General features: G+C 46.6%; 1 protein-coding gene across 2 annotated transcripts in view; it reads right to left on the bottom strand.

Moving 5' to 3' along the window:
* The window catches only part of TNN (tenascin N), a 72,803-nt gene that overhangs the window by 42,853 nt on the left and 17,679 nt on the right, over positions 1–12,271 (bottom strand). For both annotated transcript variants that reach the window (XM_010813339.2, NM_001205841.3), the window contains 2 exons: positions 9,889–10,074; positions 8,495–8,584 (listed from right to left, as the gene is read on the bottom strand). In XM_010813339.2, the coding sequence (XP_010811641.2) occupies positions 8,495–8,584; positions 9,889–10,074 (276 nt within the window). The remainder of the gene's footprint in view (positions 1–8,494; positions 8,585–9,888; positions 10,075–12,271) is intronic.

Raw genomic sequence — 12,271 nt, 5'->3', positions numbered from 1 at the left:
ATATACACACACACAATGGAACACTACTCAGCCAGTAAAAAGAATGAAATAATGCTATTTGCAGCAACATGGCTGAACCTAAAGAATGACTTCTCAGTAAGTCAGAGAAAGAGAAACATCATATGATATCCCTTATATAATGGAATCCTAAAAAGCCATGATACAAATGAACTTATTTACAAAACAAAAACAGATTCCCAGACTTAGAGAGCAAACTTACGGTTGCCAGAGGGAAGGATGGGGGGAAGGGATAGTTAGGGAGTTTGGGATGGACATGTACACACGGCTATATTTAAAATGGATAACCAACAAGGACCTACTGTATAGCACAGGGAACTCTGCTCAATGTTATGTGGCAGCCTGAATGGGAAGAGAGTTCGGGGGAGAATGGATACATGTATGTGTACGGCTGAGTCCCCCTGTTGTCCACCTGAAACTATCACAATATTGTTGATAGACTGTACTCCAATACAAACAAAAAAGTTAAAAAAAACAAAACAAAACACAAAGATTGCCAACAAACCCCAGAGGCTGGAAGGGACAAGAAAGGATCCTCCCCTTGAGCTGTCGGAGAAAATGTGGCCCTGCTGACACCTTGATTTCAGACTTCCAGCCTCCACAACCAAGAGACACTCAATTTGTTTTAAGCCACTCAGGTTTTGGTACTTGGTTATAGCAGCCCTGGGAAACTAATATAAGCAATGAAGAGAATAAAGACCCTCAACCAGGGAGCTTACATTCTCTTGGAAGAGCCAAACAATAAACAAGTGGGGATAGTGTTAGGAAGCCCAATAGGGCAAGGTAAAGGAATTACAAAGTGAGAGAAGAAAGACACTTGGGATTTTAGAAGGAAGGCCAGTGAGAAGGTAACATCTGAGCAAAGAGCAAAGTGGAATGAGGCATCGGGCCATGGACAATCTGGGAGACCTCACTTCAGGCAAAGATAGCAGCGAGTTCAAAGGCCCTGCTCCATGTATTCGGGGAACAGCAGTAGGCCAGGGCATCAGGACAGAGTAGGTGAGGGGGTTGAGTGGCTGAAAGTGAGGCTAAGGAGGCAAGGGGATGCCTTTGAAAGTCATTGTAACAACTTGGCTTTTGCACAGAATGAGATTAGAAGCTTCTGGGGGTGGCAGAGGCGGGCGGTGGCTCACAGAATAGTATGATCTGACATGTTATAAAAGGACCCCTCTGGCTGCTGGAGAGAGTACAGACTATCGCAGGTCAAGAGCGGAGTCCCCTAGGAGGCCGCTACAACAGTTAATGTGTGAGATGACAGGAACATGGACAATTGTGGCAGATGAAAGAGGACTGGGGAGACTGCAAAGACAGAGCTGCCAGAGTCTGCTCGGGAATTTGACATGACTATAATGACTTGTTGGTTTGGGTCTTGAGCAATTTGCAGAAAGTGGCGACATTTACAGAGATGGGGAGATCTTTGGTACTGGTATTACAACAAATGCTAAAGGAACTTCTTCTAGGCAGGAAACACAAGAAAGGAGGAGATATGAGGGAGGGTAGAGTCTCCAGAAGAGGCTGAGGAGAGGAATAGGACCAAAGGTTTGCTTTTGGACTTATTAACTGGTAACTGGTAGAGTCAAGATTTGAATCCAGTCCCATCTACCTAAGACTACAAATTTCCACCTTATACCACTACCATTGGCCTCTTCTTCTTTGTTTAGTATTTATTTGTTTAGCTGCATCCAGCCTTAGTTGTAGCACACAGGAACTTCATTGTGTTACGCGGCATTTCAGGCAGACTCTCTAGTTGTGGCACGGGTTCAATCGTTGCACATGCAGGCTTAGTTGCTCCGAGGCAAGTGAAGTCTTAGTTCCCCCACCAGGGATTGAACCCATGTCCCTGGCATTGCAAGACCGATTCTTAACTGCTGGACCACCAGGGAAAGGCCCCCATCAGCCTCTTCTTACAGAACTATGACTACTACTAAGAATGCAAAAAAAGTGTAAGCGTTAGTCGCTCAGTCGTGTCCAACTCTTTACAACCCCATGGACCATAGCCCACCAGGCTCCTCTGTCCATGGGATTCTCCAGGCAAGAATACTGGAGTGGGTTGCCATTCCCTTCTCCAGGGGATCTTTCCAACCCAGGGATCAAACCTGGGTGTCCCATACTGCAGGCAGATTCTTTACCATCTGAGCCACCAGGGAAGCCCACTGCTAAAATGATAATAATCAGTTGCAAATAAAATAAAATATGATCTGAAAATTTCTTGTGACCTGAAATCCAGCAGCACTGGTGGATTGGAACTTGGAGGGGCAACTAGAAAGAGGACATGGTCCCAGGCTGTCACCTCTGGGAGACTGGGGCTGGGTGTATCTCACACCCACTGGCAAAGTGGGTCTCTTGGGATGAAAGGGCAGTGCGTTCAGAACACAGACACCAGAAGAGCCTAGTCCTGGGCCTCCGGAGGCTCAAGCAGGCTCTACGAGGATGCTCAGGAGAAAGTGTGTACCCTGAGGGACAGGGCTCCCTCCTCACCCCATTACCCCTTTCTGTGCAAAGCATGATTCTGCACATTCAGGGAGGATATGAAGAGAGCCTCCAATGGTGATATGTCACTTTGGGGAAATCAGTGCTAAACTGGGAGTGGGGACACTTTGACTGGCAAAGTGAGGATGGGGAACACCCAGAGAGTCCTGCCTCTTGAAGTCCCTGGCCCCCACCCTCTCCCACATCTGTACAACCCCCAGGCCTCTCACCACCTCCCCCTGCCCCAGATCAGTACTTGTCACTATGGCTGCCAGGACCCTCAGCCCAGGCCCACGGCATTGTAGGGTGAGGGCTGCCTGAGTGTGCAGCCCTGTCAAGATCCATCAAATCCACATGGCTAGATGGAGGAAGCCTTATGTTTTTATAATCAAGTTTGATAGAATAATATATGAAAAGCACCTGGCATGTAGTATGTGGTCCATCAATGGCACCTGGCTTTTTCAACACTATAGTTTTACAGGTCATTCGCAAAAAGTGAGCTTATGTAACACACCTCTTCTTAGAGAAGAAAAAGCACATAAGGAATGAGCATGAGACAAAGGGCCACCTATAGGATTACACACCAATTTAGCTCTGTGGCAGCCACTACAATACTCTAATATCTGGGAAACAGAGATCAGAAAGATTAGAGAATGACCCTCAAAGAAGAAACTGAATGTTTCCATATATCCCCTCGTTTTTGGATTTCCTTTCTATCTAGACAACCACAGAGCATCAAGGAGGTTCTTGCTAGTTTACTATTTTATACATAGTTGTGTATATTATATATGTCAACCCCAATCTCCCAATTCATCCCACCTCCTCTTTCCCTGCTTGGCGTCCATACACTTTTTCTCAACGACTGTGTCTCTATTTCTGCTTTGCAAATAGGTTCATCTGTACCATTTTGCATATATATAACTGATTCACTTTGCTATACAGCAGAAACTCATACAACATTGTAAAGCAACTATACTCTGATAAAATGTTTTTAACATAAACAGTAATGAGGGCAGGCTTGCCTTTACATATAATAAAATTATGATAAGTCCAAAAAAAAAAAAAAAAGAAAGATGAAGGAAATCTTCTTCTAAAAAAACAGAAAGAAAAAGAAACTGAATATTGTCTTTCCATCACTGCCTGTGCATTAAGGACAGTCCTAAACAGACGTGTTAGACTGCATCTGTCCCACTTGGGTGAACAGGGCTAAGCTACCACCAAGGATTATGGGAACCGATCCAGGGAAGTACAGATTTCTGGCACAAGGCCTGATTTTGACACACAGCCCTGAGGCTCCTCCTCCTCCCCACAACAGTCCCAGCACCCCCAGGAACAGAGAAGAACCAGGAAAAAGCCATCTCGGCTATGAACAGTGAGAAGGTAGGAGGCAAAATAGAATCATAGCATGTCAGAGTTACAGAGACCTCACTCAGAGAGGACATGTGACTTCTCCAAACTCATAAAGTCAATGAGAGGCCGGGCTAGCCTGGAACTCGGGACTCCCCGCCCCCTTTCTCTCAACTCCCTAAAAACAGCAACAACAACGTGTTTAAGAGGCTCTTCAATGAGCTGCTCCTCTCCTTGATAAATTTCAGGATGGGAATCGGATGCCAAGATACAGATGTAGGAGGAAAGCCTCAGTGATAGGACCCCCCGCAATGCACTACATCACTGGAAGGAGCCAGCTTACCAGGACCAAGACCTCCCTCTCTGCCAAGAATGAATATGGGGGTCATAAACAGTCTTTTCCATGGAACAAAGCCTTTTAGTAGCCTGCTGCAGCTGGCCAAATCTGAGATGAATCACAGCCGTGGCTCAACTGGGAGATGGGCCCTCCTGCCCTGGCCCCAGCTTCCTCCTCAGGCTGCAATCTCCCACCTGCCAGACACTAGCAGCCCTGGTGGGAACTTTCTCGGGGCCATGGGAGGTGAGGGACATCTAAGACAAGAGTTATGAGGCTTGATAGGAGAGATTCACTTTTGAGTGCATGTATTAGGTGGCGCCAATGGTAAAGAACCTGCCTGCCAGTCCAGGAAACATTAGAGATGCGGGTTCGATTCCTAGGTCGAGAAGATCCCCTGGAGGAGGGCATGGCAACCCATTCCAGTATTCTTGCCTGGAGAACCCCATGGACAGAGGAGCTTGGCAGGCTGTGGTCCACAGGGTCGCAAAGAGTCAGACACGACTGAAGTGACTTAGCACACACACACTCAAATAAAGGTGAGCCCCATTTCAGAGAGATCTACAAAACTGGGGATACAGAAAAGGCTAGTGAGGAGTTCTAGCACGTAAGGACAGGTTTTTCTGCTTTATGACAAGATTCCCCCACACGGTTGGGTAGGGTTACAGCTGTCCTGGGTTTATGCGGACACCCTCAACAGCACAGGTCCACACTCCAACCCATGGCCACAGGCTTAGGGACAGCCTTCTCCATTCACAACAGCCACATGTGAGCCACCTAGCTGGCATGTGGAAAATGGCATAGTCAGGGCCTAAAATCTATGGAGACATGGGCTTGAGGGCAGGGACGGGGACAGGGCCTACACTACTGTTCTGAAGGTGAGTTCACTGAAGAGAGATGTATAGTACCTCTTTAGTAGAGCTATAGTAGCTATGTTTTCTCAGGTCTCCTCCACTGCTGTTCATTGTGGCAATAAAATTATTCAAAAGATCATATGTAGAGAATGTGCTCACAGAGATCAATCCATCTTCCTGCTGTCCTCGTCTAACTTTGCTTCTGGAAAGCAACTCTAAACTCAAATGTCATTCACTACTTTACTCTGAATCTCCTAAACTTTGTAGGCCTCAACAGTCTCATCTGTAAAATGGGAATAACAATGCTTGCAATGTTAGTAGAAGGACGAAAGATAATGTTCATGAAGCCCCTCGGTACCTAGAACACAGTGGGGCCTCAAAGGCTAGAGATTCTCATTATTTTTCAGCTACAAGGTGTAGGTGTGAGGTGGCTGTGAGAGACAGGAGTTCTGAATGATACGGGAGCTCATCTTGCAACAAAAAGGAGCTAGAGAAGGAAAGTTTTAGGGGCTGGGCCATTTCAAATGAAGCACTGTGTTTGGGAAGCAATGACAAGTGAAAAGGATAGTAAGAGTTGCCAAAACTTATTTCAGAGCATAGTCTCAGGGGAAAAGTTCTGAGAAAATTGTTAACAAGTGAATACGCTAGACCGTATGTTCTAATGTGCCTGGGAACACGTGAGATTATGAAAAAGCAAGGGGTCCTTTGTTTCAGACTCACTATGGAAAGGCATGAATTACAGATGTTATTACAAAATCATAAACATAAAAAAGTAAGAGAAGGAATTTGAAACTCATGCAGTCCAACTTTCTATGTTACAGATGGAGCATCACCTCTCCTGGTCTGAGGGGCCTGCCTCTCTGGTCATCTGATGTGATGCAGTTGTGAGGGTCTGATGGGGAAGTTTGGGAACACTTCTCCCTGGAGACACTGGCCTGGCTGATGTGTGCTTCTCCAGAAGCTAACCTGGTCCTGAGGTTTTTAGAAGTGCTTTTCAGTGCACTTTGAGCATATTAACAGGGTAAGATTTTTCAGTCAACACTTTCTCTTCCATGGTCTGAGTTCCGCTGAGTGATTCGTTAAATGAAAAATATCTGAACTGTGCCAGCTCCACCCTGTACATGCATATGCCATTCTTATATTCCAGTGTGTTTTTCCATCGCACGGAATGCAAAACATCTGGAGAAAAGAGAGATTCTTCCCCTCCCTCTTAAATTAACTAACAGTCTAGCCAGATGTGAGAGTGTTTCCTGACCTTAGAAATTATTGTGTCTTTTTTGGTCATGTTAATAAGGCACATAATAAAAATTTATTTGCAATCCAATAAAATATCCCATCCTGCTTTTAGAATATAATAAGCAATAAAAATATTTCTTGAACACTCATGTTCTAGCTAGGATAATACACTTGAAAGTTTAATTGGCAATTCAAGGCCATTTGTAATTAAATGCTCTAGAAATTCAAGGGCAAAAATGGTTGCCATTTAACATGGTCCTAGAAGGCCTCAGTGGAGTGGCCAGTGTAGGGGCTGACCCTGGAGGGATGTGTGATGTTACTGCTGTGAGCCCTTGAAGGGCAGGGACCAGGGCTCGTCATCTATATATCTAAAGGAACCATGTCTCTAGGACCCAATGATACTTGGCAATTAATGCTCGTTGAACTGACTTAATTGACAGCTAGAGATAACAGTAGAGAATTTTCCAGGCAGGGGTAACAACATGAACAAACCCACGAGGTAGAGAAGTCTTCTGTGTTAGGGAACCCCAAGAAGAGTCCAGTTGCAGGAAAGCTTCCTGGTGGGAAATTCTGGGCACGACAATGGCCCAGGTTGGATGAGCCCACAAAAGCCAAGATAAAAGGACTCTATCTTACCCAAGACAATGAGAAGTCACAGAATTTTTTTAGTCAGGGAGTAAAGAGTATGAAAATTAACCAGAAATTCCCTGGTGGCTCAGACGATAGAGAATCTGCCTGCAGTGCCGGAGACCCAGGTTCAATCTCTGGGTCATGAAGATCCCTTGGAGAAGGGAAGGACAACCCACTCCAGTATTCATGTCTGGAGAATTCCACGGACAGAGGAGCCTGGTGGGCTACAGTCCATGGGGTCACAAAAGACACGACTGAATGACAGAAACTTTCAATTTCACAATGAACAGGGAAATAAATGTAGGTGCCCTTTTAGTTTTGCATTCACCAAAGTGGACATCCGGGGTTCCAGACCCAGCCCTGTCACTTCCAAGCTGGGCAATCTTAAGCTTAATTTCTCTAAGCCTCAGCTGTCTCATATGTGACTTAGAAATAATAATAAGACCTACCACACAGGATCATAATCAGAACTAAATGAGATAATTCATGAGCAGTGCACAGTTAGTGTAATGCCTGGGGCATGGTAAGCTCTCAATTAATTCACAGCTAAAGAAAAAGCCTCTAGAAGCAAGGAAAATCCTGCCATTTTCCAGCTCACTGATGGTGATTCACTAGTCCACCGTTCATGCAGGCTGTACAGTATACACTGTATGGTGAAAAATTAATGTATATTTTATTCTTTATGATTGCCCAACTATATAATTCTTTCACATCCCAGCTATGCAATCTGTTAGGCAACTGAAACAGTGAATTCAATTCTTGCACCATCTCACTCTTATTCTCACCACCCCAACCAGCTACTGCCAGGACTGAATTGAAAAGAACTACAAAACTTTTCAAGAAAGTCTCCAATTCAAATATCCCTTCTTTGCCGGCTCCAAGGATTAGCCTTTACCCAGCGGCATCAAGCTCACAGCCTCCCAACGTGACTTGGCAGGAGCACAGAGTGTTTGCACGAGGCTCACAATTCAATACGGGCTCAAGCACTGTCTAAAAACTAAAAATTACATAGGACATCTTGCATATAAAACTACCATGATTTCAAATTCTTTTCTGATTAATAAATTACAAACTTACTGTCAAATATTACTGATTCAGAGCAACATTTGTCATCATATATTTTCTTAATCCACAGATGCTAAATCTATTGCTACTCCCCTGCGAAAGTCTTTAATATCTCTTGACATTTTAAAGCAAACTCCCTGAGTGTGTTTGTCATGAAAAAACACCGAAATGACAAGCAAAAAGTTATAAATCACCTGTCTTGGGTACTGTGGAGCCGTGTGCCTAAGTCCAAGATAATAAATGCCTTGGAAAGAAGTCAGTGATTGAAGCTATTAAAATAAGCAGAAAGGTGTTGGAAACAGCCTATCCCCTTGACTCCAAGAGCCAGGTGGAGATTTTCAACAGCAAGAAAAATGTGAGATAGAAGAAGTTTGCTTCCCCTCTCCTGCCCCGCGCCCCTCCGCCAGAAATGTCAGTACACAGAGAGACTGGCTGTCTCTATACACAGAAGTACAGAGTTTTTATCCAAAGAGGAGTCAGCCAAGAATATAGCAGAATGAGAGCACAGGATGCATTCACAGTGCCTCCACGCAGTTCTTACCTGTCCTGCCATTCAGAAGAATCGGCTTGCCCTCGAGGTCTCCCCTCATGGGGATGACTGTGATCTTATATTCCGTCCCCGGCTGCAGACCTGGAAACAAGCAGCCAGTGCCGGGTTGAGAACGGGCTCTGGACCCTGGAGCCCCGGCACTGCTCTTCCGGGGATTCGGCAGAGCGAAGGGTGAGGCTGTGCGTCTCCCCTCAAGACTACAATCTACCTAAGGCAGCTAAAGAGCTGCAGGTCCAGTGGAACATGAGGCATCACTGAGGAGCTTACGGGCCAGATGGATGAGATGAATCTGATGAGGCTCTGGTTTCTTCCTTGGGGCCATTAAGCACACATTTCCCAACTGTATTTATAGCCCAAATGTTTTTCTGCTCCCGACAATCATTTTCCCTCAAAAGTTTCTTTCCTTCCTATTGTAATAATTCACTTAACTTCTTCCTCTTTATTTTCTTTTTGTCTTCACTCTACTTGGCCTTTTCTGTTTCTTTTTTGTTCTTAATTTTTGTTGTTTCTCTGTAGCCACCACCTGAATGCTTGTTCCTTGTGGCACAAAAATTCAGACTTTGGTGACAAAATGCAGGCAAATGGTAGCATGTATGAGGCACAAAACATTGAGAACCCCAAGATGACCTCTCAAGACAGAAATCAGAGGGTGGAGGGCAGGACAAAGCCCCAGAGGAGGACGTACCAAGGAGCTGGTAAACCTCAGGGCCCCTCACTTGCACCAGCCCCTTCCAAGGCCATGTGCGCGGGCATTCATGCTTATGTGTTACTTTTCTTAAAGAGGGTCCTGAAAACTGTGCAAGCCTCAGGTGCCACAAAACATTACCCAGCCCTGCGTGGCCCCGTTGTGTTTGCAGCCATCTGATTTCCAGTCTTCCAGTATTTGCTCAGTCACCTGGGATGAGGAATGCCCTACTCCTGGCCGCCTAGCTCAACTCCTTCCACATATGATGCTGAACAAACCAAGTTCAACCAATTTCTCAATGTCTCTCTCTCTCCCACACCACACACACACACACACACACACACACACACACACACACACACACTCCATTCTTCCAAAAAGAAAGCCTGTCTGCCAACAAATCCCCTCTGAGACACAGAGGCTTCCAAGGGGTTAGCTGACTTGGAAGAACATTTCAGATGTGTAATCTGCGACCCGGGTGCTCCAAGATCCTGGAGTCAGCCCTGGGATGCTGGAGCAGAGTCTTCAGGCCCCTCAGAGTGGGCTCACCTCTGTGAGCTCCTGGAGTCAGGGTTCAGGTGATTCTCGAGGCCTCAGAATCCTCTGTGCACAGCGCTGCAGCTGCTGGTCCCCACTGCTCACACCGTCCCCACCTCAGCATCCACACCAAGCATCTCACATCCCCAGTGCTGGCTCTTACCCGTGATGTCGTATCGGCTCTTGGGGTCACCGCTCTTGGGCACGGTGACCTCGGCCACCTCCTGCCCTGTCAGGGGGCCATACTGCAACTTGTAGTAGTCCACCTCGGTCAGGGGGTTCTCCCATTCCACGTCAAGGGAGTTCTCCGTCTCATCCGTCACCCAGGCAGTGCCAGGCACAGCAAGATCTAGTGCAGGGGTCAGGGAGGGCAAGAGAAAGTGGTGAAGACCAGGGCCCCCCGTCTGTAACAGGCCGTTGGCTACCAGGTCAGCTCCCATTCTTGACACTCTGAATGGAGGCTGCAGCCCCAGGACATGTCCTTAAAATGTGTTCTAGAACTTCCAAAGCAGCACATAACTGTTGGTTTTCACACTGTCTATGGAGGACAGACTTTCTTCCAGGAAAACTTCTTCCCTATCCTAGCCCATCAGATGCCAAGCAACCCTCCCCGTCCACATTGCCATGGCCAAGCCCCGAACCTCAACTCCGAGGCCAGCCGTCAATATTCTCGGCGTTGGGGGCAGTCACACTGCTCTGAACCAAACATTCACTCTTTAGCTCTTCAGAGATGCAGCCCCTTGAGAGACAAGACCCTCAAGGCCATGTAGAGTTTGGGAAATATATTTCAAATTTCTTGGAATGCAACACTGGTAATACAACCAGCTCCTTCCTTGTCTCCCAAATTACAGTTGCTTCCCCTTCCTCAAATTCTCCTGTAAGATTTACCCCTAGGCAAAACTGTAAAGTAGCAGAATTTTAGCTTGGTCCTTTGAAGGATTCTTCCTGCACCTTCTACCAAATTTTAGCACCTCTCCCAGATACCTGATATCCTCAGCAGCTCTACCTATTGATCCCGTGAAGGAAGAAAGTAACTGTGCATAGTTCTTCATGCCCTGCTGGCTCAGTCAGTAAAGAATCCACCTGCAATGCAGGAGTTCAGTTGTTAAGTTGTGTCTGACTCTTTGCAACTCCATGGATATAGCCCATCAGGCTCCTCTGTCCATGGGATTTTCCAGGCAAGAATACAGAGTGGATGGCCATTTCCTTCTCCAGTGCAATGCAGGAGACTGGAGTTCAATCCCTGGGTTGGGAAGATCCCCTGGAGAAGGAAATAGGACACCCACTCCAGTATTCTTGCCTGGGAAATTCCATGGACAGAGGAGCTAAGCAGGTTACAGTCCATGGGGTTGCAAGAGTTGGACACGACTGAGGAACTAAACCATACTACTGCCACACGAAGTATTAATGGCTAAATGTTCACCCATCCACTCAAAAGAAAATGAAAATATGATGCCTGTTACCAAGGAACGGATTGCTGGTGTGGCTCTGTGGGAAGGACTTTTGGGTGCTGGTGTTGGAGAGGGGTCTGGGGTCTCTGGGAGTGCTTTGAATTCCAATGGCCACCTCCCAGGCCAGTGTCAGCTGGCCTGAAGTTTGGAACAGGAAAGCCAAGCCCTAGACTCTCAGCCTCACCCCCCTCCTCACCTCCTATGCCTTGGTTCTGAAGGTGTTCCCAGCAGGCTGACTGACCCTTTGTCAAGGACACAGAACAGAGAATTTGTGCATCAGTCAAGGGGCGAAATCTCAAGGCCTGTGGCTCTAAGTGTTTCTGAATCTCTCTGTTATGGATAAAGAGCTTCACGGAGCCTTTTCCCTGAAGCACTCCCTCTCAAGCTCTGCCTTTCACCTGCCAGCCTCCAGGTTCTTCCCTCAAAGATGGCAATTCTTTGAGGGAACAACAGGTCAAGAGGTGAATAATGAAAAGACCCAAGGGTTACAGAAGGGGCACCACGTGGCTCACAAGTGAAAAAGCAGGAACTTCATGAAAGAGCGCAAGGTGAGCATGGGGATAAGTGTCTCTCAGGCTGAGGTTCCCCAGAGGAACAAACCAGAAAGGGTTTCACTTGAATTGGATTAGACGACTTTGCAGGATTAGTCGTCTTTGCAGGAGTTTACAAGTCCCCAGGGCAAGAGACCAGGAGGGGTTGCTAAGACTTTCAGAACTGTCAGAGCAGATGTCTCTGCTCTTCACTGAGAGACTGTGGGCACAGTCCTGGCTGAAGACAGGGGCAGTCAGACAAAAACAGAAAGAGAAAAGCAGCCCAACAGCAGGGGGCTGGCTTGACTCTCACAGGTGGGCCTCTGTGTTCTCCCATTGAACATACACAATTTCACAGGGACTTCCCTGGTGGTTCAGTGGGTAAAACTGTGCTCCCAATGCAGGGGCCCAGGTTCCATCCCTTGTCAGGAAACTAGATCCCACATGCATGCCACAACCAAGACTGGGAGCAGCCTAAATAAATAAAATCAAGTTCACAGGACATCAGCAGCAGACAAATTAAGATGAAACAAGACCATTCCAAGATCACGTCCACACATAGGCA

The sequence above is a fragment of the Bos taurus genome, chromosome 16 (genome assembly GCF_002263795.3).
Source record: "Bos taurus isolate L1 Dominette 01449 registration number 42190680 breed Hereford chromosome 16, ARS-UCD2.0, whole genome shotgun sequence".
Classification (NCBI taxonomy): Eukaryota; Metazoa; Chordata; class Mammalia; order Artiodactyla; family Bovidae; genus Bos; species Bos taurus.
The sequence above is the reverse complement of the archived record's forward strand: the minus strand, read 5'-3'. Positions and strand labels throughout refer to the sequence as shown.